General features: G+C 39.5%; 1 protein-coding gene across 8 annotated transcripts in view; it reads left to right on the top strand.

The window, feature by feature from the left end:
• MTM1 (myotubularin 1) overlaps positions 1-26935 on the top strand; it is a 78563-nt gene that overhangs the window by 15682 nt on the left and 35946 nt on the right. For 2 of the 8 annotated variants that reach the window (XM_077826155.1, XM_077826149.1), the window contains exons 2-6: positions 9134-9205; positions 10658-10730; positions 12610-12704; positions 13957-14067; positions 15215-15316. In XM_077826155.1, coding sequence (XP_077682281.1) covers positions 9143-9205; positions 10658-10730; positions 12610-12704; positions 13957-14067; positions 15215-15316 — 444 coding nt within the window. In that variant the 5' untranslated portion in view covers positions 9134-9142. Of the gene's footprint in view, positions 1-1151; positions 2854-3444; positions 3729-5331; positions 5927-9133; positions 9206-10657; positions 10731-10882; positions 10940-12609; positions 12705-13956; positions 14068-15214; positions 15317-26935 lie in introns of those variants that run through there. The other 6 variants (XM_077826153.1, XM_077826150.1, XM_077826154.1 and 3 more) reach the window with 6 other exon arrangements.

The raw sequence follows: 26935 nt of genomic DNA, 5'->3' as shown, positions 1-26935 counted from the left end.
ACTCCAGTGACCCAAATTTGGCTCACTGGGCATTCGATCCTAATAACAGAGTTGGTGGTGGTTTCCAAACCTTTTAAAAGTCCTAGTGAGGATTGCAAATTCTTGAGGGGAGCTGCCAGACTTTATAAGGGGTTGATGAGGTGTTCAGGAAAAGAGTGAAGGAGAGAGCAGAAGGCAGATCTCCCAGGTTCTTTAGGGAGGGTGACAAAATGAGAGGATTGAAGGGAAGTTGAGGTTTTTGCCCTCTCTTGTGGACCTGCAATTTGCGGGAGGAAAGAAACCCCACAAGGAGCCTCAATAGTCACACCCAATCCATGAGTTTTGATGGGCTTGACAAGCTACTCTCAAGGCTTAGGACCAGATTTTTAGAGGTATTTAAGTCCTAAAGATGCAGTTAGGTACCTCTAGGTGTTTTGAAAATCCCATGGTACCAAACTCCTATTGAAATCAGTGGGGGGTTCGGAGCCTACGTGATTTTGAAAATTCCACTGGGTGCCTAGCCTGCATCTTTAGGTGCCTGGCCTTTAGTGTCTACCCCTTTCAAGCTCTGAGGGAGCTTGGTGAGGCCCCAACCTTAGACAGAGCTAGTATAAGTGTAGTTTTTTGGTTTTTAGTGAAAGCTTGGGTCCGAATAATTTTTTGAGGTCATATGAGCCATCGTTCTCTGGCAATGTTACTATATTGTGTTTTAATAACACTTGTAATAAGACTTTAAACAACTATATTTTAATTCTGGTTGCTAAATCTCAAGTAAGTTAAGTAAAAGTACACTTTGTATATTATTTTTTCTCTCGCTGCACAGTGGCCAGGGGGAGAAAGTTCCAACTATTTAACACACTGTGTATTTAGGGTATCCTAATACAGCAGTTCTTTGTATGATTCATTTAAAATTTTTGCAGAAAAATTCTGTCTCTGCCCAAGATCTAACCTACTAACTTTGAGTCTTATTTGCGTTGTGCAGTGTGTTTGAGGGATTTGGGCGGGGGGGAGGTGTCAAAACTGGTTCACTTGCAAATTTCTTCTTATGGAGCAACTGCTGTTGCTGCATAATAATTGGAAAGTTGAAACTATTTTAGGACTATGATGGAGTATGCCTTTGGACTCCTCAGCAATCTCACTTTGGCAGTTTGCCAGAAACAACTCTTCTAATCTGTTCCACAGAAGAAAAGAAATCAATGTTTTAAAGGGAAATGTTTAATATGAGATTTAAAAACCTTTTCTGAAAATCAGTTAGCTATTCCAGTCCAAAGAAAAAACAGTATCGGGTACTTCTTGAATTGGCAGGTACTGTAAATGAGAACTTGATCTGTTCAAGTGGATCTTAATTTAGAATTTTGTTCACTGCTTTATTTCTTCATAAAGTCTCACACAAAGTTTAAGTTACTTGACTATAGTTTACACATAAAGTAGGGGAAATGAAGAACTACTCTTAGTTTGGTAAGATCTTATCTGATATTAATAGCTTTGAAGAAATTCAGTTTTCGCCATTTCTGGCAATTGGAAATGAAACTGAATTATTTGACTATTGTTCTGTAACTATATATGAGCATGTTTCACTTCTTTATATCTTTTGGAATAGATGGAAGTCAGCAAATGATTTTGTTCCTATCATTACTGAGATCATCACTGAAATATCTAGAAAAACAAGGCTTATGAAATATTGACAAATAGATTTCCTAAAAGTATTTGTGGCGTATGTTCTTCTTTGTGTAGCAAACATCCTTTTTTGCTGCATCACAAGTTGTGCTAGAAAACTTGAGTTTTTCAGGTGGCCTGATGGGATGAAAGCAGTTTGGGTTTTTTTGTACTGCTGTGTATCAAGGTTTTATAACCATAAATTAGCAAGTATTTAGCAGACTTTTCTCCATTCAGTGAATCTCTGCATAAATACAAAGAAAGTAATGGGACTAAAATTATAAGGCCTGTCCTGTGAATTTGATAACAGGGTTTTAGCTGTGCAATTCAACTTGGCCCTGGTCTACACTACGAGTTTAGGTAGAATTTAACAGTGTTAGATCGATTTAACCCTGCACCCATCCACACAGCGGAGCCATTTTTGTCGACTTAATGGGCTCTTAAAATCTATTTCTGTACTCCTCCCCGACGAGGGAATTAGCGCTGAAATCGACATTGCTGGGTCGAATTTGGGTTAGCGTGGACGCAATTCGACAGTATTGGCCTCTGGAAGCTATCCCAGAGTGCTCCATTGTGACCGCTCTGGACAGCACTTTCAACTCAGATGCGCTAGCCAGGTACACAGGAAAAGCACTGTAGACTTTTGAATTTCATTTCCTGTTTGGCCAGAGTGGCAAGCTCATCAGCAGAGGTCACTATGCAGAGCTCATTAGCACAGGTGACCATGCAGTCCCAAAATGGCAAAAGAGCTCCAGCATGGACCGAACGGGAGGTACTAGATCTGGTCGCTATATGAGAAGACAATCCGTGCTATCAGAACTCCGTTCGAAAAGACGAAATGCCAAAATATTTGAAAAAATCTCCAAGGGCATGAAGGACAGAGGCTATCACAGGGACCCGCAGCAGTGCTGCGTGAAACTTAAGGAGCTGAGGCAAGCCTACCAAAGAATCAAATGCCCGCTCGAGGTCAAAGTTTCTATGATGAGCTGCATGCAATTCTAGGGGGTGCCCCTACAACTACCCCACACCTGTACGTGGACTCCTGCAAGGGAGTCTCACGCAACAGGGATGAGGATTTTGGGGATGAGGAAGATGCTAGCACACACCAGGCAAGCAGAGAAACCATTCTCCCTGACAGCCAGGAACTGTTTATCACCCTGAAGCCAATACCCTCCCAACCCGGGCTCCCGGACCTTGAAGGCGGAGAAGGCACCTCTGGTGAGTGTACCTTTTGTAAATATAATACACGGTTTAAAAGCAAGCATGTTTAATGATTAATTTGCCCTGAAGACTTGGAATGCATTCGCAGCCAGTACAGCTACTGGAAAAGTCTGTTAACGTGTCTGGGGATGGAGCAAAAATCCTCCAGGACACCTCAATGAAGCTCTCATGGAGGTACTCCCAAAGCCTTTGCAAAAGGTTTCTGGGGAGGGCAGCCTTATTGCATCCTCCATGGTAGAACACTTTACCACGGCAGGCTAGTAGCACGTAGTCTGGAATCATTGCATAAGAAAGCATGGCAGCGTGTGGTCCCAGTGTTTGCTGGCATTCAAGCAACATCCGTTCTTTATCTCTCTGTGTTATCGCTCTCCTGAGGATATCATTCATGGTCACCTGGTTGAAATAGGGGAATTTTATTAAGGGGACATTCAGAGGTGGTGGTTCCTGCTGGGCTGTTTGTCTGTGGCTGCAAATAAAGCATTCCCGCTGTTAGCCACATGGTGGGGAGAGGGGTGAAGCGATCATCCCAGAGAATTGGGTATGTGGGGGGGGTTAGTTGGGTTTGTGCTGCACGTTAACCCCAAAACATCAGCCCCTCCTTTTAAATAGCCAATGTGTCTTTTTCAATTTTACTCTCCCTTTTTTTTTCCTCCCACAGCTGCAAATGTTTCAACGCTGCCACTAGCATCTCCATCCCAGAGGCTAGCGCAGATAAGAAGGTGAAAAAAACGCACTCGCAATGAAATGTTCTCTGAGCTCATGCAGTCCACCCAAACTGAAAGAGCCCAGCAGAATGCGTGGAGGCAGACAATAGTAGAGTCCAGGAAAGCACAAAATGAACGCGAGGACAGGAGACGGGAGCAACAGGAGAGGTAGTGGGATCAAGAGGAAAGGTGGTGGCAGCATGATGAGAGAGGCAGGATGCAGTGCTGAGGTTACTGGAGGATCAAAGTGATAGGCTCCGATGTATGGTTGAGGTGCGGGAAAGGCACGGGCCACCACAGCAGCCTCTGTGTAACCAACCGCCCTCCTCCCCAAGTTCCATAGCCTCCTCACCCAGATGCCCAAGAACGCGGGGTAGGGGTGGGGAGGCGCCCTGAGCCCCCAACCACTCCACCCCAGAGGACTGCCCAAGCAACAGAAGGCTGGCATTCAGTAAGTTTTGAAGTGCAGTGTGGCCTTGTCCTTCCCTCCTCCCACACCCCACCTGGTGCTTCCCTCCTCCCCAACCCCTCCCGGGTTACCTTGGCAGTTATTCCCCTATTTGTGTGACGAATTAATAAAGAATGCATGAATTTGAAACAACAATGACTTTATTGCTTCGGCAAGCAGCGATCAAAGGCGGGAGAGGAGGGCAGTTGGCTTACAGGGAAGTAGAGTGAACCAAGGCGGTGGGTTTTCATCAAGGAGAAACAAACAGAACCGTCACACCGTAGCCTGGTCAGTCATGAAACTGGTTTTCAAAGCTTCTCTGATGCGCACCGCGCCCTGCTGAGCTCTTCTAATCGCCCAGGTTCTGGCTGCGCATAATCAACGGCCAGGCGATTTGCCTCAATTTCCCACCCCACCATAAACATCTCCCCCTTACTCTCACAGATATTGTGGAGCACACAGCAAGCAGGAATAACAATGGGAATATTGGTTTCACTGAGGTCTAACTGAGTCAGTAAACTGCGCCAGTGTGCTTTTAAACGTCCAAATACACATTCTACCACGATTCTGCACTTGCTCAGCCTATAGTTGAACAGCTCCTGACTACTGTCCAGGGTGCCTGTGTGTGGCTTCATGAGCCATGGCATTAAGGGGTAGCCTGGGTCCCCAAGGGTAACTATAGGCATTTCAACATCCCCAACGGTTATTTTCTGGTCGGGAAAATAAGTCCCTTGCTGCAGCTGTTCATACAGACCAGAGTTCCTGAAGATGCAAGCGTCATGTACCTTTCCTGGCCATCCCACATTGATGTTGGTGCAACGTCCCTTGTGATCCACCAGTGCTTGCAACACCATTGAAAAGTACCCCTTTCGGTTTATGTACTGGCTTCCTTGGTGGTCCAGTCCTAAGATAGGGATATGTGTTCTGTCTATGGCCCCACCACAGTTAGGGAATCCCACTGCAGCAAAGCCATGCACTATGACCTGCACATTTCCCAGAGTCACTATGCTTGATAGCAGCAGCTCAGTGATTGCGTTGGCTGTTTGCATCAGAGCAGCCACCAGAGTAGATTTGCCCACTCCAAATTGATTCCCGACTGACCGGTAGCTGTCTAGCATTGCAGGCTTCCAAAGGGCTATCGCCACTCGCTTGTGAACTGTGAGGGCTGCTCTCATCTTGGTATTCTTGTGCTTCAGGGCAGGGGAAAGCAAGTCACAAAGTTCCATGAAAGTGCCCTTACGCATGCGAAAGTTTCGCAGCCATTGGGAATCTTCCCAGACCCACAACACTATGCGGTCCCACCAATCTTTGCTTGTTTCACAGGCCAGAATCGGCGTTCCATGGCATGAGCCTGCCCCATTTCCACCAGGATGGCCAAATTGCCAGGACCCGTGCTTTTAGAGAAATCTGTGTCCATGTCCTCATCACTCTTGTCACCGTGCTGCCATTGCCTCCTTACCTGCTTTTGCAGGTTCTGGTTCTTCATATACTGCATGATAATGCGCGAGGTGTTTACAATGCTGATAACTACTGCGGTGATCTGAGCAGTCTCCATGCTTGCCGTAGTATGGCGTCTGCAGGAGAGCAGAGTTGCAGGGGAAGTGGTGGTTGGATGGCCAGTTTTGCAGACCTGCATCTTCTGCTGCCAGGACGACAGCTGAGTGGGCTGCAAGCTTGCTGTGGTATGGCGAGACAAGAGCAGCCGAGCAGAGTTGCAGCGGAAGTGGCCCTGTGAGACCACCAGGAGAGCAGAGTGCCAGTGGAAGCGGTGGATGACGACGGTCATGTAGAAGACCTGTGAGGTGGATTCATAGCATCAGGAGAGCAGAGTGGCAGCGGAAGCGGTGGATGACGATGATGGTTAGCAGTCCTACTGCACCGTCTGCTGAAAGCAGTATGGTGCCCGCATGGAAAAAAGGCATGAAACGATTGTCTGCTGTTGCTTTCACGGAGGGAGGGACGGCTAACGACATGTACCCAAAACCACCTACGACAATGTTTTTGCCCCATCAGGCATTGGGAGCTTAACCTAGAATTCCAATGGGCGGCAGAGACTGCGGGAACTGTGGGATAGCTACCCACAGTGCAACACTCTAAAAGTCGACGCTAGCCTCGCTATTGTGGATGCACTCTGCTGACTTAATGCGCTTAGTACATTAGTGTGGGGACACACACAGTCGACTGTATAAAATCGCTTTCTAAAAGATCGACTTCTATGAATTCGACCTAATTTTGTAGTGTAGACATACCCTTGTACAGCTACACACAGCCCCAATCAACTCAGTGTGCCTGTAATATAGGAGGAAGTGTTGTCCAGTGGCCAGACAAGGAAATTAGGGGGTTTAGGATTCCTTCATTCTGTTGCAGTTCCACCACTAATTTGCTGTGATCTTGGACGAGTCATTTGCCCATTCTGTGCCTTCATGCACTCATTTTCTGTACTAGATGCCTACTTACCTCATATGAGTGCTATAAGACTTAACTTACATTTGTATAATTTCCAATATAAGATGCTAAATAAATGCATATTATTGTTCTTCCTGAGAAGAAATAAGGCCTCTGAGCTCTGAATTACATGATTTTTGTAACTAAACCCTCAGTCTTAATGTTGTATTTAACTTTCCTCACCTTTTAAAAAATAAACTTATAACTGAATATCTTTTTTAAGGGGGATTTCAGTTAATGCTCAGGTATCTTTGTGAACATCTGTATGCGAAATGGCTTAATGGACAGTCTTTCTTCTTCTTTTAATGAAGAATAAGTACAAAACATATCAGCTAAAAGCCAGTTTTAGTTTAAAGAAAATAGTTTCAGCCATTTGAATGTTGAGTGTTCAAATATACACAAGTGACAGCATTATTATTTAGAAAAGATTGCAAACTTGTGTTCAATATTTTTTTATACTATGAAAATTTTTCTGAAAATTTGCTAGTTCCAAACTATCTTCTCTCACTCCTAGTTGCCTTTTCTATTATTAATATAATACAGCTGTGATTTCTGAGGTATTGTCTGCTGAGTACTAGGAACAGTTCATCCTGAAGGTGGCACAAATAGATATACCACACTTACGTTGAGTGTACTGTTCTAAAACATATCTTCCTATGAAACATGGCAAAGGCATTTGAACTCCCTCAGCACTTGCTATGTTTCAAATTGTAAGTTTTCAAACAAAATAGTTTCTCAGTTTCATGAGTCCAAAGATAAGGTGGTTCTTGAGCTCAACTGGCTAAATGTTTAAATGAATAAAAATCCAGAATCATTTTTGGGTCACAACCAAAGCAACTTTTGGAGAAAGTTGAAACAGAAAGAAAGAGATCTAGGAAGGAAGTGATGCCTCGATATGATAGCGTTAAACAAGCTGTTTAGCATGCTGAATCACAAGGTTCTTTTTCCCTCATGTTTTCATTTGGAATATTATTGGATTTCTACTATTTGTGTTCTGAAGGAGTGTTTTTATACTTTCCACTATATTTTTGCTAAGCCATAAATCATGGCAGCATAAAATAATTTAAATAGACTTGTAAATAAATTGAATATTAGGATTCCTATATTTGCCTGCTCTCATTCACAAGACAAGCCAGTGAAGTTCACAGATAGTTCTATTTTACCCTCATGCTCCTCCTTGCACTGGAGTGCTTTTCCTGTACAGTCACCGCAATTTCAAAACCAGAAGGGTGTCACAATTCTAAACTGCTGGTATCACTTCTGCCTGCTTCACACTGCTGCAGCATCAATGGGAACATGCTATTGTGCAGAAGCAGAGGTAGATTAAACCAAGTGACAAAAGGGATCTTTTCAAAAGTCTGTAGGAAAAAAGCCACTGTGTGTTTATCATTGTTGATTAAGGCTGTAATAAGAGCATTCTTGTGGCTTTTAGGTAATAAAACCAAAACCTTTCAAAAGACTGCTTTCAGTTAGTAGTTAATCTTAGGGAAGGGTGTCACCGGTAGAAGAAAAATATGTTACTGGAAAATAGACTTGCACCTTTGCCCATCTGAGGTTAAAGCAGACAGGTTCCCCGTCTGCAAAATCAGAAAAAATAAACTGAAGCTTGCTTTATAGAGTAAATCCTGAAATGGCGCACTTTTGTCTTTAATCAAAACCAGCTTTTTAAACTTGAATTAAAAAAAAAAAAAAGGCAGCCTCTTTATTTAAATGCATCAAGGCTCCTCTGATTAAGAAAAAGACAACAAACTCCCCCTGCTGGTGGCTTCATGGACATTTCAATTTTAGGAAGTTGGGATTGTGTTTTCTGACCATAAAAATACTGGGGAATTCCTTCTGTTTTTCCTCCTCTGATCTCTCAATCTTTCCGAAACACTTCTTATAAATTTACTCAGCTTAAATTTTAAGGTCTGTGTGATAAATGCCAGTTAATTTAATTTTGTTCCCTGTATTCCTAAATGAAAGTTCATAATATAAACTAGGGGTAGGCAACCTATGGCACGTGAGCTGATTTTCAGTGGCATTCACACTGCGCAGGTCCTGGCCACCGGTCTGGGGGGGCTCTTCATTTTAATTTAATTTTAAATGAAGTTTCTTAAACATTTTAAAAACCTTATTTACTTTACATACAACAATAGCTTAGTTATATATTATAGACTTATAGAAAGAGACCTTCTAAAAACGTTAAAATGTATTACTGGCATGCGAAACCTTAAATTAGAGTGAATGAATGAAGATTTGGCACACCACGTCTGAAAGGTTGCCAACTCTGGATATAAACCTTCAGGTGACAGATTATGAGGGTATATGTTTCTACTATGCAGCAGAACACAATAGCTAAGTATGCTGAGTTATGTACTCAGTTAATCACATTTTAAAAATACCCAAAATATATAATATGGACTCCAGGTACTGGTTTTGTTGGGGGTTGGGGGAAGGAATTAAAAAAAATCAAAAACCTAGTATATTATTATTTCATTATATTTGGAGGCTTTAAAATATTGTGATTGATTTGAATGAGCATTAGATTGCAAGGCATTTTAGAATAAATCTATATATCTAAAATTTGTAATACTTTCTTTTGCAAATGTTCAAAGCCCGTTCTCTCCTGTTCTTACGTCTGACTTCTGTATAATATATGCAGTCTAGCTGAAGTCTCCAATATCTGCTTTCTCATCAGCTCCCCAATATGGCCTCATCATCAACACCTAAATATAATTCAAACTCCTTGGAGAGTTCGTCAATTAAAAGGGTGAGTGTAGCTTCTTCTGTATTATTGTGGCTATGTATTTTTTTCACTTTTTAAGTCAAGTATCCCAGGGGTCACTAGCTTTCAGGTTCTTGAACATAAAACTGAATGTTTATTGCGTAACTTAAATATAAATTATTTCTATTTCCAAAGTTCAAATGCAACTTGAAACAACAATGACCTGTAAGATTGAAGCATCAACCTGTGCAAACAAAGAAATTTCTTATTCCAGGTTTTTATAGCGCCCGAAAGTCAATCCTGTTTCAATTTGCAAATTGCTGTGCACTTTTTCTAGTATTGCTGAATGTTGAAATTTTGTTACTATTCAGCTCTTTTTGTCTTTAGAAAAATTCTATCACACAATTAATTAACAAGTTGTATCTAGCTCAGTGGTTCCCAGACTTGTTCTGCTGCTTGTGCAGGGAAAGCCCCTGGCGGGCCCGGCCAGTTTGTTTACCTGCCATGTCCACAGGTTCAGCCGAACGCGGCTCCCAGTGGCCGCGGTTCGCTGCTCCAGGCCAATGGGAGCTGCTGGAAGCGGCGGCCAGTACGTCCCTCGTGCCGCTTCCAGCAGCTCCCATTGGCCTGGAGCAGCGAACCGCGGCAACTAAGAGCCGCGATCGGCCAAACTTGCAGACACGGCAGGTAAACAAACTGGCCCGGCCCACCAGGGGCTTTCCCTAAACAAGCGGCGGAACAAGTTTGGGAACCACTGATCTAGCCATATGTGGTAGCTGGGCCACTTTGAGATAAAATATAATTACCTAAAGATAGTACTCTCTACTAAACTCCACTCTTTCGTCACATGTATTGGGAGGGGGGGTATTTTTATTTGATTTATTTTAGCTTGATTTATTCTGAGGCAAATAGATGCTGCTTCTGCATTACTTGGTGGACTGTGTATCCTTGCACTTAAGTAGTATAATAGAAGTTTGTTTACTTGCTGTTTAAAAATATTTCTCACTACTTTCTGCAGAAATACTTATGCTGAACTACAGCCTTGTCACTCACTGTTTTCTTAAAATCTTTATTAAAAGACATAAGCACCAAATGTGCAAAGTATATCTAATAGTGAGGTGAACATTTTGCTTGTATAACTATTTGAAAAGTGGGACAGATTTTTAAACTCTTGAACTAAGCAACTATGATGAATAACTCTTATTCCAGAGAATTGGAATCTACAAAACCTTTAGCGACATTGAGATATAGACATTTTATTCCAGTTAAATACAGAAATTATTTTTGAATATTTCTTTAGCAAAAAACATTAAGCACAGAGTTGAATTATTATTTTAGGGGTTCCTTTTTGCTTTGCTTTGCTATGTCAGTTCCTGTACTGAAGTTCCTATTCCTTCATGTACTGGCTATTTCATGTTTTAAAACAGTTTATATCTATAAGATTTGAAGAAGTTGCATCAAGTATGAATTTGTTTTTATACCACCCGTTCTCTTTAGACCCCAAAAGATGGAACTAAATGGGAACAAAATGAGGAAATACCTCGTCTACCAGGAGAAACTAGAGTCACAGGTAAAAAATTATCATTGAATGATCTAACCTAGTGCATATTGAAGGATTAGTAGGCCATCTGTATGTAGTTTTATCTCTGTACTGTTGTGAATTTGTAGTGGGGTAACTTTTACTGAACTCCCATAAACATTTTATTTTAAAAAAACATTCAGGTTGTTGAAGTGTGACATCCACGCAATGCAAACCCTTAAATGCAAGAGAATGCCAAGGTAAGGGACGCCTCTTAGTTGTAACTTACTGCCCATACAGCATATTTTTAATGACAGGACTCCCACATTCCCTTTTTATATGCTGCACACAACACATCACTTTCCCTCACACAATAATGTGCAACTTTAACTACAACTTCAGCAACATAAGCATGTGTCAACGTTGACTTGTGTGCTAAGTGTTGCCCTGTTATGTTTGGGATATATGATATTGTAAGGAAGGTTTTTGCATTACAGTGTGAGGAAGTCTGTATGCAGTGTTTCCTTATGTGTTGGAGACAGAAGGCTGATCCTTGTGAAGGTGTGGAGTCTACCACCCTCAGTGGAAATGTGCTGTGTGGGTGTTAGGGTCCGATTAAAAGGAGTCCTTTAGCTTGACATTCCTTTGGGTATATCTACACAGCAACTATATACCCATAGCTGCCTTGCTAGCTGACTTGGGCTTGTGGGGCTCTAGCTGCAGGGCTGTTTAATTGCTATGTAGACTTTTGGGCTCAGGATGGAGCCCAGGCTCTGGGACCCTTACACTTCTCCGGGTCCCTGAGCCTGTGCTCCAGCCTAAGCCTGGAAGTCTACACAGAAATTTAACAGTCCCACAGCACGAGCCCCGCAATCCCATGTTGGCTAGCATGGGCCAGCTGTGGGTGTCTGGTTGCTGTGTAGACATATTCTTTGTATCTAATGGTTTGTTTTGGAGAGATATCACACTTATGAAAACCTTAACTGGTTTTAAATATTTTTCTAATGGGAATTTTCTAGATTTTTAATAGAGCAAGTGATGGAGGGATTGGAGGCAGGGTATATCAGGGGGAGCAGGAATGGCTTCCTGGATTTTCCTTATGTTGTTAGGGTACTACAGAGTGAGTGGGAAATCCTGATATGGGTGGGTGCGTGGGGACAGTGGGCCAGGGGAATAAGTGGGGAGAAAAAATGGATATACTGCACAATGAAATCTCTGTTTAATGAGAGCAGTAATAATAACTACTATAAGATTTCTTCACAAAGCTTATGATAGATCTTAAGAGCAGTTATTTATATATGTAGTAGTATTTCCTTGCATTGTAAATGCCCTCACTAATTGGTCGTAGTGGTACTGATGTATTTAGGGTGCCTCCAGGGCTCCAGTATTTGCATTATAGGCTGCCCTATGAACTGTTCTTTGGTTCTGGTCAAAGTGAAATTGAGTAGTTCTCCCCAGTGTGAACTGTTAATGATGAGCCCCGACACACCTTACAAATAGAACTGTGTACCTTGACACAAGAGAACTTATTGCAGAGCATCAAAAGATGAAACAATATCAACATTAAGAATGTTTTCACTGTGGAATCTTAAAGGAACAGTCCAGCAGCTACAAAAGGAATTTTAAATCCCAGTCGCTGCCTCATGTTTGTGTAGTTCTTTCGCACAGCAGTGAGAAAGAGGAAGATACAGATGTAGTCAGAAATCAACCGACTCGGGGCGGTTGTAGAACCTGAAACATTCAACTTTTTTTCCTAAATGTCTATTAATTAACATGTCAAAGTTTTCCCCTCATGTGGGTCCTTCTCTTAATAAAATTTTTATTATGAGTACAGTCATCCTTTTTATTGCTCTTATTAGTGTTGTCTTTAACTCCTAAATTATGCTTTTTTCATAATATTTTAAAGGTAAATGCTGTGTTTCCTTTACAGACAAGGAAGTTATCTACGTTTGTCCATTTAATGGTGCTGTTAAAGGAAGACTGTATGTTACGAACTACAGACTATACTTAAGAAGTGTGGAAATAGTGAGTAGTGTGTGTAAACATTTGCACAATGCAAATCTGCATAACTGAAGATCAGTAATGAGATGCAGTTGTTGTTTTGGTCCCTTCTAGCCTTGAAATCTATGAATCTCTGCCCGTAGAACAGCACTGCTGGGGGGATAGCAATGGCTGCTCAAGAAATTATGAGTACAAAACAGAATAAAACTAAATCATGGGCTGCTCTGTTGTGATCAGACTCAAGGTTTTAGAACCCTTGAACTGAGATCATTGTGATCTCAGACAGTTTTTATTACTTGGATGCAAAAAGTTGGCAATATTTAGATACAACAAGAGTGGGCAATTTTCCTCTTCAGTGCTAAAGTTCATTGCTGTGACAATAGTTTTACGTTGCCAATACAAGAGTAATTTATTCCTGCAGCAGAGTTCATGTGAAGAAAAATAGAGCTGTCACAGAGAAGATTTGCATTGTTAGCAAAAGGAAGGTTATGTTCAGTTAAGATAGTAGCAGAAATATTAGGTTTTTAATAATCAATATGGTTTTAATTTTACTGCTTAATTTAAAAAAGTTAGTATATAATTTTGCAGGTTTCATTGTCTTAGCTTAGTTTGTACTCTTACAAATGAATGCAGGCAAGATTGTGGTGTTGCCTTTGAAAGATGAAAACTATTCATTACTTTTCTCAGATATCTGTGCAGTCATTTATCGTTTCAAACATTAACAGAAAATTACAAACCAGCTCAACTTACTTTAAAGCTATATTTTTTCTTAATTGTATGAATATTGTTAACACTTTTGAGAATGAATCTATTTGTCTGACAGATCCAAACCAATAGCCTTACTAGAACTGTAGCACCTCTGGATAACTTCTCAGTTCACTGATTTCTGTTCTACCTACAATTACACAGTCAGAGCTAATGTAGTGTCACTACAAGGTGTCTTCTATGCTTTTTCCTCTTTTCATCAATATCTTGAGTGAAACTAGACACAAATTGGCAGTTCTTGAAAAAAAATCAGACAGGCAGGGATATAGAGTGACTTCACAATTTTTCAACGTACATTGGGAGGAAAAGAACTTATCACCAGGTCAGTTTTGAGTCTTTGCATTGCAAAGTTAAAGCAAGAAACAAACTCATTTACAGAATACATGACACCTGCTATGTGTATTTTTATGACTATAATAGATTATATATCTTGTGATTTTAAAGAAGTTTTGTATGAAGCTTAATGGCAGTAATACTGTATTTATTTTTATATTTTATCCTTTCTTTCCAGGATCCAGTTGTGATATTGGATGTTCCTCTGGGTGTAATTGCAAGGATTGAGAAAATGGGAGGAGCTTCAAGTAGAGGAGAAAATTCCTATGGACTAGATATTACTTGTAAAGTAAGACTTGCAACAATTCATTAAAAAGAGAGAATTCATGGATGTCAATTTTTCATTGCATACATCTTTTGCAGAAATTAGAAAACAAAGTATTTTGTTCATCCAGCAATTTGGAATACATAGGGTAAATTTACTTTTATCCAAAATGTGCTCACCCCCCGCCCCATCCTACAGCTAAATCTAAAGAAATAGCTTTTCAGAACTATCTAGGAAAATAATTATAATGTGTAACTGCTGTTGTCACCAAATGCAGGGAGAAAGATAGCATTTTGTAGTAGTAGACCAATGATCTTGTATTGTAATACGCAGTTTTAGGGCGCATCAGTGGGATTTTAATCACTTTTATGAAACAAGGCCATAATTCATGCACCTATAGTTCCTTATTTTATGGACCCTACTGGTCATTAATATATTATCTTATAGACTTCTTAAAAGACCCACCCATTGTCTTATAGGAAGGGTCAAATAGTTATATTAGGTTTCATTGCCAAAAAAAGGACCTTAACCCAAAGGTGCAGGCATACTTGTAAAACAATACATCTGTTTTCTTAAGTCTCACAAGATTTGTGGCTGTGTATATTGCCACAGAAAATACGGTTATGAGAGGAATTCCTTTTTGATAATCCAGGAGTCCTTTATATAACTCTTGAATGGAATATGTAAGCCATAGACTCTGTTCTCAACAGTAACATGCAAATTTCTTAATTTTAAAGTTAATCAAGAGGAAATGTCTGAGTACAGTGTAGTCTAGACAGCTTGTTGGCAAAGTACTCATGTTGTAAACATAGAATAACTCATCATCCACAAACATTCAGTAGCCCATGAGACTTGCTAATGAATCAAATAATATTGCTTCTGACCGTTTTAAGCCAAAGAGGAGGAGCACCAGTGTTGCACAGTAAGGTAAAACTCTTTATTCCAACCAAATATTGTATGTGAAGTTGTTAAATTCTTTATGCCTTAAAATAAAGTACCCTTTTTTTTTTTACACCATGAAGTAGGAGAGATCTTAAAATGAACATTCATATTTGTTTTTGATACATTGAGTACATTCTAAATCATCATCATACAATACAATACTTATAAATAAAGTAAAGATACTGTACTACTTTGCTTATTTTTTAAAAGGTAATTGTCCTCATTTTAGGATATGAGAAATCTACGGTTTGCACTGAAACAAGAAGGTCACAGCAGAAGAGATATATTTGAAATCCTTACAAAACATGCTTTTCCACAGTCACATAATTTGGTAAGTTAGCACTATTGTACTCTTTAATCCCTTTTTTTAAATGCAGAATTGTTTCCTCACCGTTCTCAATTAATTACTGTACCTGGTGACAGGCACCGTAGATGCATAGAATCGTAGGACTGGAAGGGACCTCAAGAGGTCTTCTAGTCCAGTCCCTTGCATGATTACTTACAAAAAGAATCGCCACCCCATGTCTAATCTATACAGAAGAACTGTATTCCTTGAAATTCATTTATCTTAAGATCTTTGCCATTTAAAAACATCCAAGTATATCTACTATTATTAAATACGTATACTTGTATCTTCCAAATCCCCTGTGACCCATACAGTTGTTATCATTGCCCGTCAGAAAACATAAGTTACGTCTTTCCTGGTCATGTTAATATAATGCTACTTAAGCTGTTTGATTTCCCCCACCCCTACTTCCCCCTCTCCAAACATTGAATTGTTCGGCAGTCTCCGAAGCAATCAAAGTGAGTCTCCTGGCAATTGACATTTAGGACAAGTAGAGGTAGTGAGCCAGCCCATATTTTATTGGCAATTATTAGTGAATAATATAATTAGAAGTTAATACTGTACTGAATTTGCACAGATTTATTGCAGATAAAAATCTTATGGAAGAAGTTCATTGACAGTGAAGCTAACAAATCTGGATTTTTGGGTCTATGCCTATAGGAGAGGGAATACTTTCACCAGGGTTCCTTGGTATCGCTGAAAATATGGTGTCATGGAATAAAACTGAAATTTGTGGGCAAGTACTCAATAATGTGGACTCCTCTTAGGCATTTTGGAATAAAATATTTGAGTGAATGAAATTTTGTATTATGCAAAAGACAAAAACAAACCCTGTGAGGGACAAAGATTGTATAACTTCGGCTTGGGAAATGTTTCAGATAAATGCCACTGCAGGTTTAAGCTTAGAAAAGTTGCTCTCATATTTCATAAGCAAATATATATAATATATGCATGATGCATCCATTGGTATAATTATACCAACTTTTTGCTTAAAATTCAGCTCACCTGCTCTGTTTCCTCATTGGTTAACAATCTTTAGTGCTCTAATAAAATGTAAAGCACAACCAGCCTTTGAAACTTACAAGTTACAGGTAAATGAGTGCACATTTTGCAAGAAAATAAAATTTCTGAGACAAATGGTAATTCTAAATGCTTTACTTGTAAAGCCTTCTTGCCATGGCCTGTATTCTGAATCAGTTGCTTAGTTACTATCCTGCTTAGGCCATGTCTACACTACAGAAATAACCATGCCTAAACATACAACATGGTTTGTCCACAACCATATTTAAACATGGTTATTTTTGTGGTGTAGATGGGGCCATAAATCAGAGTTGACACTCACAGTGTCCTGTGATTAATTCTGCCCCAGAGACTTTCCCCACAGTGCTTAATTACTCAGTGGGTAAGAAGTGGGAATTAATGTTGTAAATTACTCTACAGTTAGAGAGAATTTTCCAGTTTCAAAAACAAATGTTCAGAATATTTGCAGCTGCTAGTTGCTGTTTAGAAGTGGCACACCAGTCTGTCATATACTTACACCTAATCTCCTTGTAAAAATATTTCCAACTTTAAAATATTTTACTTATGCCTCTTCCAGGTGCGTTGATACTGTGTATGCTTGATGCTGTCCCAGGTGACACAGCTTGATATTTTAAGAGATTCTAAGGACCCCTTTCATGCAGGTCCCACAACTGGGTCAGAATAGCATGGATTCATTTTTATTAGTGTATCCAGGCAACCTTCAAATATAATGTAATCACAGTAACTGTAGCAAACATTAGCATTGCTTATTTGCAAGGAATAAAACATGCAGCACAAACTAAAAAAGGAAATAGGATAGCACAAACAATATTGGTAATGCCCTTTGTCAAGGTTCCTCCCCCACTCTGAACTCTAGGGTACAGATGTGGGGACCTGCATGAAAAACCTCCTAAGCTTATCTTTACCAGCTTAGGTCAAAACTTCCCCAAGGTACAAAGTATTCCACCCGTGGTCCTTGGAATGGCCGCTACCACCACCAAACTAATACTGGTTACTGGGGAAGAGCTGTTTGGACGCGTCTTTCCCCCCAAAATACTTCCCAAAACCCTGCACCCCACTTCCTGGACAAGGTTTGGTAAAAAGCCTCACCAATTTGCCTAGGTGACTACAGACCCAGACCCTTGGATCTTAAGAACAATGAACAATCCTCCCAACACTTGCACCCCCCCCTTTCCTGGGAAATGTTGGATAAAAAGCCTCACCAATTTGCATAGGTGACCACAGACCCAAACCCTTGGATCTGAGAACAATGAAAAAACATTCAGTTTTTTACAAGAAGACTTTTAATAGAAAATAGAAGTAAATAGAAATGAAGAAATCCCCCCTGTAAAATCAGGATGGTAGATATCTTACAGGGTAATTAGATTCAAAAACATAGAGAACCCCTCTAGGCAAAACCTTAAGTTACAAAAAAGATACACAGACAGAAATAGTTATTCTATTCAGCACAATTCTTTTCTCAGCCATTTAAAGAAATCATAATCTAACACATACCTAGCTAGATTACTTACTAAAAGTTCTAAGACTCCATTCCTGGTCTATCCCTGGCCAAGCACAGCATACAGACAGACCCTTTGTTTCTCTCCCTCCTCCCAGCTTTTGAAAGTATCTTGTCTCCTCATTGGTCATTTTGGTCAGGTGCCAGCGAGGTTACCTTTAGCTTCTTAACCCTTTACAGGTGAGAGGAGCTTTCCCCTGGCCAGGAGGAATTTCAAAGGGGTTTACCCTTCCCCTTATATTTATGACACCCTTAATAAACCTTGTTGCAAAGAATGATAAAGGATTACATTTAATATATATTCGCGGTCAGAGCCTAACATTGGCTCTCAGGGTACGCCGGATTATGTGAAAGTGACTACAAGTGAATGGTATAGAATGAATTGCTGCATCCTGTGTAAATTTGTTATCTTCTAAGTTCAGGCTTAGTCCTCCATAGTGTCCAGAGTCTCGTCCACTCTATAAACTCCTGACTAGCCTTCTTGATGAGTGTAGTAAAAATTCACCACACATACACAAGCCCATAATTTAAAGAGCCCCTCTTCATGTGACTGATAAAACATTAAATGTCTTTCCTACTGAGTCCAGGGCATCTACAGTCCAATCTCACAGTAGTGACCAGTCTTTAAAGAACCCCTAGCCCTCCATGTGTATGCTTTTTTTGCACACACACTGTTTCAGATAAGAATCATTGTTGGCTAATTTAGGACCTTGTGCATTGCTTCCTGGTATGGTGCTTTGTAAAAGACATTATGGAGGTGTTATTGAAACCATTTCAGCCTTCTGAACCATTTGTTTCCCAACATGTTTGTCTTCTGAGATGGTTAACTAAAAATTCACTCTTTTAGCTGTCAAATCCAAATAAAAATGTCATCTGCTTTAATTCTCTTAGGGAAAAAAGAAAAATTTAAGAGAATTATATGGAAAAGTCAGTGTATCAAATATGAATCAGAATGTGATCAGTAATTGTTTACTACCTGTTTTCTTGGAACACTGTATTTAAAAAATTATAAAATGTGATACATTTTTTTAAAAGTGAAAAGTTTTTTATACCTGGGATTCTGCGCTTCCACAGTTGTTATTGGCTACTTCAATAACCTGCAAAACAGAGCAGGGAATGCAGCTCCCTTTTGCTTCTTGGATTTAAATAATGTGCTCAACTATAGCAAGTAAATCAATTTTTACTTTGAAAATGAAAATTATCATTAAACGTATTAGCAATTTTTAGAACTAAATATTTAGCTTATTACTGTGTTGGTCATTTGGGACTTCTAGGGTGTTTGTTGTGTACATAGTTGTGTTTTGTAGCTCAGTTTTATTTTAATGTCCCAAGGCTCGCCATAGGCATAGCCATCCATTGCAGATGTTTTTGAGCTGCTGTTTTTTAAGCAAGTGCCGTACATTTGTCATCAGTCTGTTGCCATGGATATTCTTGAAGTACAGTAATAATGTTAACAAACTGGCTGTTTTCACTTTTATTTGTCATGTGATACAATTTTATAGGTGACAGTTAAAGCAAGCTGTTGAACCTGAATAACAAAGAGTATGTTTGGCTAAACTCTGCTAAGCATCATCTCTTCATAGATGTACTTTAAAAGCTGTTGCTGAATAGCTTTTATAATCAACTTATCAAAAAAAACTTTGTTTTTAAGAAAAATCTTAAAATGTATTGCTTATGTTTTATAACTTGTAAATGCTCTGCTGCATATCTTGGGAGTCTAAAAAAATCAGATGTTAGAGTAGCAGCCGTTTTAGTCTGTATCAGCAAAAAGAACAGGAGGACTTGTGGCACCGTAGAGACTAACACACATTTATTTGAACATAAGCTTTCGTGAGCTACAGCCCACTTCATCGAATGCATTCAGTGGAAAATACAGTGGGGAGATTTATATACACAGAGAACATGAAACAATGGGTGTTACCATACACACTGTAACAAGAGTGATCAGGTAAGGTGAGCTATTATTAACAGCAGAGCTGTGGGGGAGGGAAACTTTTGTAGTGATAATCAAGGTGGGCCATTTCCAGCAGTTAAGAATGTCTGAGGAACAGTGGGGGTGGGGAATAAACATGGGGAAATAGTTTTACTTTGTGTAATGACCCACCCACTCCCAGTCTTTATTCGAGCCTAAGTTAATTGTATCCAGTTTGCAAATTAATTCCAATTCAGCAGTCTCTCATTGGAGTCTGTTTTTGAAGTTTTTTTGTTGAAGGATTGCCACTTTTAGGTCTGTAATAGAGTGACCAAAGAGACTGAAGTGTTCTCAGACTGGTTTTTGAATGTTCTAATTCTTGACGTCTGATTTGTGTCCATTTATTCTTCTACGTAGAAACTGTCTAGTTTGGCCAATGTACATGGCAGAGGGGCATTGCTGGCACATGATGGCATATATCACATTGGTAGATGTGCAGGTGAACGAGCCTCTGATAGTGTGGCTGATGTGATTAGGCCCTGTGATGGTGTCCCGTGAATAGATATGTGGACACAGTTGGCAACGGGCTTTGTTGCAAGGATAGGTTCCTGGGTTAGTGGTTCTATTGTGTGGTGTGTGGTTGCTGGTGAGTGTTTGCTTCAGGCTGGGGGGCTGTCTGTAGGCAAGGACTGGCCTGTCTCCCAAGATCTGTGAGAGTGATGGGTCGTCCTTCAGGATAGGTTGTAGATCCTCTCCAACGCATCATCAAGGATCTACAACCCCACCCACTGTTCCTCAGATGTTCTTGTCAACTGCTGGAAATGGCCCACCTTGATTATCACTACAAAAGGTTCCCTCCCCCTCTCCCCCCACCCCCAGCTCTCCTGTTAATAATAGCTCACCTTACCTGATCACTCTTGTTACATTGTGTATGGTAACACCCATTGTTTCATGTTCTCTGTGTATATAAATCTCCCCACTGTATTTTCCACTGAATGCATCCAATGAAGTGAGCTGTAGCTCACGAAAGCTTATGTTCAAATAAATGTGTTAATCTCTAAGGTGCCACAAGTCCTCCTTTTCTTTTTAACAAAATCAGAGGATGCCTTCCTTGGAGAAAGAAAGGGAACGCTGTGGAGGAAGTGCAATAGAACCTCAGAGTTATTACCACCTCAGGAATGGTGGTTGTTCATAACTCTGAAATGTTCGTAACTCTGAAAAAAATGTTATGGTTGTGGGTTTTTTTCAAAAGTTTACAACTGAACATTGATTTAATACAGCATTGAAACTTTACTATGCAGAAGGAAAATGCTGCTTTTAAGTGTCTTAATTTAAATGAAACAAGCACAGGAACAGTTTCCTGACCTTGTCAAACCTTTGTTTTTTAACTTTTCCTTTTTTTTATTAGTTTACGTTTCACACAGTATTGTACTGTTTGCTTTTTTCCCCCATCTCTGCTGCTGCCTGCTCACGTACTTCTTGTTCCAAATGAAGTGTGTGGTTGACCAGTCAGTTTGTAATTCTGGTGTTCATAATTCTGAGATTCTACAGTAGATCCCTACTTTCCTGCTTTGGCAGGTCCTGACACGATTGGTGTGGGTTTCAAATTGCCAGCCGTTGCATAGGTAGAATACACAAGGAGGAGGTGTGTTGTTTTGTGATCCTAGCTCCTCATCAGTCTGCCCACTGGGCTTGTATGCTTCTTTTGGGATAAAAGACTGTCAGGTAGATAACTGTATCACTCCCAGCCTGCATTGTGGTAGCGGGGAAGACTTTCTCCTGTAACTCCTACCTTACTCCATGGCACTCTTGTGGTACATTAATAGTCAGGATAGACTTAAATTATGGTGATGTAAAGCCTAGGGAAAATGGCCTGTTTCTTCTGGCTAAATAAGTAATTAGTGCCATGTTTCAATGGTCTTTGCTGACAAGATCAGCATTTTGTTGACTACCAGCTTTTGGGTCTGCAAGGAGTTTTCTCCCATGGCAAATTGGCTGTTCCTTAAATATTTTTTAAACTTGTCTAAAGCATCTGTCAGCGATCACTTAATATAGACTTCAGTACTGAGCCAGGGAGGTTCCTGGCGGAAGAAGAGTGAGTGAGCCCATGTGAAATGAAGCTATTCAATTTAAGACTTATTACATTGTGATGCATATGGAAGAGTCCCTTTTGGTTTTTGGTTGTTACCTTGTCTTTTCCAAGTACAGGGTGGGAGTAAAGTGATGAAGGGATGGGTTGAAAGCCAACTATAGATAGGCCTTATGATCAGAATCATAATTGACATACTCTGATATGGAGGCTAGATTTCTTCCTGTGGGGAACTGATTTAGGGAGTTTCAGCCCAGTAATCACAGTGAGTGATGAGTGGGGACACTGTGCCTTCTGCCCTGCCGCATATTTTGGACCTCTTCAGACTCTCTCATGAACAGATTTGACATACTGAACATGGCTTTGCAATACAAAAGAATATTTCATTATCTAGGGAGGTAAGGAGAGGGGTTTTTTTTAAAAAGCTCAGAACATGACTCTGACCCATGACTGTAACTAAATTTTGAGCTCCCCTATGGGACCCTGAGAGCTATGAAATGTAGACGTTGTGTGTGATGGGTGATCAGTAAGTGGATGCACTGTGGTGCATCTAAGGTTGTTACCTAGCTTCTTACCTCCCATGTGAAAGCATGATTTTCTTGCTCTGGAGTTTCTCTTGAATTGTATGCAGTGCTTCTTAACAAAATGCTTCCTTGCCAAGCTATTTTGAACAAATTTGCCTGAGAGAAATCCTTAAATGAAAGCAGCTTCAAAAGAGCAAACTTAATATTGCCCATCATCTGAACAGTTTTATATACTCAGATCATATTTTTTAAATCTGAAATAATCTGTGTGTTTCAGATGTTTAATTTCTGCCCAGCAGCTACTTGTTTCCTATTCTTGGAACTATATATTTAGATTCTTATAAGGTTGTCCATCACCGTGGTATCAGAGCTCACTTTGGGCTAACGATATTGGTATAACCACTGTTTTCTGCTGGAGCAAGGGGTTTGAAGAAAGCTAATTTACTTCTTATAGGGAGGCCTACCGACTCCTGTACCAATCAGTGGGTAGTATTGACATCAGCACTCATCAAGCCAGAAAGGAAACCGCTGTGAGGCAGGAAGTCTAATGAAGAAAAAGGCTAGGGTTAACAGATCCATCCATTATGCTGAGCTCTGATTGTTACAGGCACCACCCATGTACTTGCTCCCTGCATTGTGTTGTGAACACATTTTTATTTTAATAATTTAACAATTACAAGTCTATTTGTCTCTCTGGCTTTTTATGTATTATTTACTATAAATACTAACATTATCTTAAATTTTTGATTATATAAGTTACTGTTTGTTTATCATTCACGCTTTTGGGTCTTAGATCCTCAACATGAGGCTGTTGAAATTTCTCTAGGCCTCAGGGTGTTTTGATTTTTGACTGTAACAGTAGCAGGGTAAAAAATTGAGCCTGACCATCAGACACCACTTTCTGCTGACTATAAATGCTGCTCCATATGCTCTCATCGTTTTCCTTCTGGACCTAATTCTGCTTGGCAGTAGGTGTCAGATTCGGTGAAGAGACCTAAAAAGAAAGCTCCAAGTATCTGCCTTGCACAGAAAAGAACTTATTTGAGAAGCTGGTAAAGATAACTTTACAGAGGGTGAAGGAGACAAAAGGTCATATTGCATTCTCCTGTGCCTACAATCTCTGCATTATGCATCTTGGGTCACCCTTTTAAAGTAGGGAAAGGAAGGGCTGTGCTTTGTAAGCCAGCTTTCATGTGGATGACTGGCTTCAAGGAAGCGCTATACTCCCTTGCATGATGCATTAAGCCTTGGCAGTACCAAAAAGCCCAAAGGCAAGGTTTTTAAGAAGTTCCAGAGCATTTAGCCAACTTGCCATTACCAGTAGTCCACTAAGCCCTACCTCTCAGAGGCAGACTGGGGGCCTCCGCCACTCCACTCCGCCTGTTCACCTTAGATATATGGGTCCTGACTATTGTGCAGTAAGGCTACATGATCTGCTTCCAGATTACCCCACTCTGAGGGTATTTTTGTACTTCTTAAATATAGGGGTCAGATCAGGCTGGTGAAACACTTCTAAGGTTCCCGTATTTTCAGCATATGGAAGCAGATTTAGATTTCAATCCAGCAAAACACTTGTGTAACTTTTATATGTGCGAGCAGTCATTTTGACCTCAGTGCAACATGACTTTATGTGAGTGAAGTCATGCACAGGACTTGGCAAGACTGGGGCCCTGCTGTTAATGCTGCTACAGCTAAATCTCTGTGCATGCTGCTCTACATTCTGGAGTATGCATGATGGACAAGTTATCAACTGAACAGGATTCAAAACTACTAAACTGCTTTTAAAAAAAAAAAAAAAAAAGTAGAGCAGTAAATATGAAGTAAACTTCAAAGACGTTAACACAATATAAGCTACTCCCATGCCCTAGCATTGTCCATTTTAGTTGTACTTATAAAATTATTTTTTAAAATTGTATATGAAAATGATTACACCTAAAATTTACACCTAAAATTAGGTGTAAATTGTCTTTTTAGGTGGCTATGTAGACTTAGTATTTTTTATAACTTGTATTAAAGCTGCATTTTGCAGCTAATATCACTTTTTCCTTTTTGAGAGTAGGAGAGTGAGCTAAACTGTAAACCCAGTAATTGAAAGCTGCATGTACAGTACACTATTTGGATTTAGAGGAGCTGCATTTTAACACCGTAATCAGGTATGTTTTGTCTGGTGACATTTAGACACAGTGGCTCTTTTTTTTTTTTTTAAATAGAGTGACGGATGAAAAATATCAGCTTGATCAGTCAAGCGAAATATAAAGGTTAACATTAAATGTCTGTCTTATGCTAAATGTTATCCATATGGCCAACTAGCACAAGTCTTTCTAAACCTTAGATTGATGTATTCTGCATGGAGAACCTCCACAAATCTGTGGGAATTTTTATTAGGAAAATTCACTGCATGCTACAGAATTTCATTTACTTTTCAATTTATAAAATGTATCTATTAGCAACTCTTGGCATGCATACAGAATTTATGTAATTTTAAAATGCTAAATTGACACCATATCAAACTCCTAGAACCATGTCTCCTGTAATGGAAAGCACACTGGCCTAAAATTAATACATTAAAATGTTTCTTTACGTATGATAACAGCAACACATTAGATTATTCATCCAAGATTTTAATATCTGATTCACTTGTTTAGGTTATTTTTTTTTCATTTCTCTGTGTGCTGAGACGCTGAAAATCAATTAAGTTAGTTTCACTGTTAGGATCTTGGCACAGAAATGCTTATTTGTTTAAAAAAGTTTCCAGGGAATTTTTTTAAAAAGAGATTGTTAGGGAAACAGTCTGTGACCATATTTTTTTTTTTATTTGCACATGTGTATATGCACTTATAGATGTGAACTGTAATGTCACTTGTCAAAAAAATTGTTCCAAAATTTCCCTTGTGACATTAGTCTTTTATGAATCAGTGCATGGAAAAGCAAATCCCTCTTATATAAAGGCAAAGATTTTATATATATATATATATAAAAATTGTTTGAACAAACTTGATTTAAACTAGAAAATCTAAAAATAAGATATGGAGCTTAGGGTATTATGTCCTTAATTCACCCTGTCATGCTGTAAGGCACAAAAATACATTGTCCTGTGCGTACCTGCTGAAGTAACAAAATTTTCATGGATGTTAATACATTCTCTGTCAAATAGTGCACTCTAATGCTCAGGAGGTTGTTGAATTGTAGCAATGAAAAAAATGGTTTGTATATGTCAATATATTAAAAGCTAGAGACTTCTGTATAGAATAGTAAGTCATCTTGAATTGTGGGTAATATTTGAGGCTTTACAAGTTAGCTGGGCTGGTTCGTGTGTTGACTTTGTGCTGTTCAGTAAGGAGGGACAACTTGTTTAATTTTATTTAGATTTAAAAAAAATACTTAAAATACTGATGTCAATTGTTTTAAGAACCAAAAAGAGTGGCATAAATGCTTAGATTTCTCAATTACTGCTGCTGTCCTCTACAGTGAAAAAAGCTGATGGGGGAAATTCACAGTAGCAGACATTGCTATACGTTCAGCAGCAGTTTTTGTTTTTTGGGCACTCAGACCTCTTCGTAGGTAAACTGACAAAGTAACAATGAAAGGTCATGCACAATATAATCAGCAGTCCCTGGAATAATATTTTATTGTTGCCATTATTGAATATTGAGTTACTGTTGTTTTGCAAGTACACTTAATGAGGTAAACTACAAATTCTGCTTTCTGATATAGAGTACAGCCCGCTGCAGTGTGTGTTTCTTAACTTCACACAGCAAGTGTTGGACTCCCACAGCCCAGCTAACACTCTGACTTGACAGTGGTTAGAATTCATCTGATTTATAAAGGTGCCAAGTTACTTGAGTTCAGTAATATTTTTAACCCTTCAATGTGCTCCAAACAGTAACAGCTGGATATTTCTTTCTAATACCTGTCAAGATTGATGAACACTTTCGTTTTCAGTCCACCTCACTTTCACCCTTGGTTGTCAACTCTTATATAAACTAGAAACCTTTAATTGTTGAGAAACATCAGCTGGGGGATGGGAGACTATTACATTTCTGACATTGAGATCTAAGAATGAAGAATTTCCCTGCCACTTTTCATCTTTAGCAATAAAAGAATCAGTTACATTTTGAGAACATTACAATTGGGTTGCACTTTTGGTGGAACTGAAAAGTCTATAGCTAAAGCACTTTTATTCCCAGCATGTCAGTGGTCTAGAGTAAAAATTGTTAGCTAACGTTGGTGTAAAGGAACATAATTTTAAAAATTAGTTTTATATAAGATTGGTAGGAGCAGCAATGGGTCTTCATGACATGGTTTTGCAAAACATTTTGACTTGAAGCGTCACCATGAAATACTTCACAACAATTTCAGTATGACAGTGTGAGGTTATTACATTTCAGAAATAATCAGGTTTTAATTATTATGCAAATACGAGATGTTTCATCTTCATTTGCAGGCAAAATCAGGTAAGGGTTGCATGATTAGCTGAATTGTAGTAATAGCATCCTAAAGCTAAGGATAATGAGAACTTTGTTTTAAATGTTTTTGCTGT

The sequence above is a fragment of the Eretmochelys imbricata genome, chromosome 9 (genome assembly GCF_965152235.1).
Source record: "Eretmochelys imbricata isolate rEreImb1 chromosome 9, rEreImb1.hap1, whole genome shotgun sequence".
NCBI classification, from domain to species: domain Eukaryota; kingdom Metazoa; phylum Chordata; order Testudines; family Cheloniidae; genus Eretmochelys; species Eretmochelys imbricata.
This window is presented reverse-complemented; position numbering and strand designations above follow the sequence as displayed.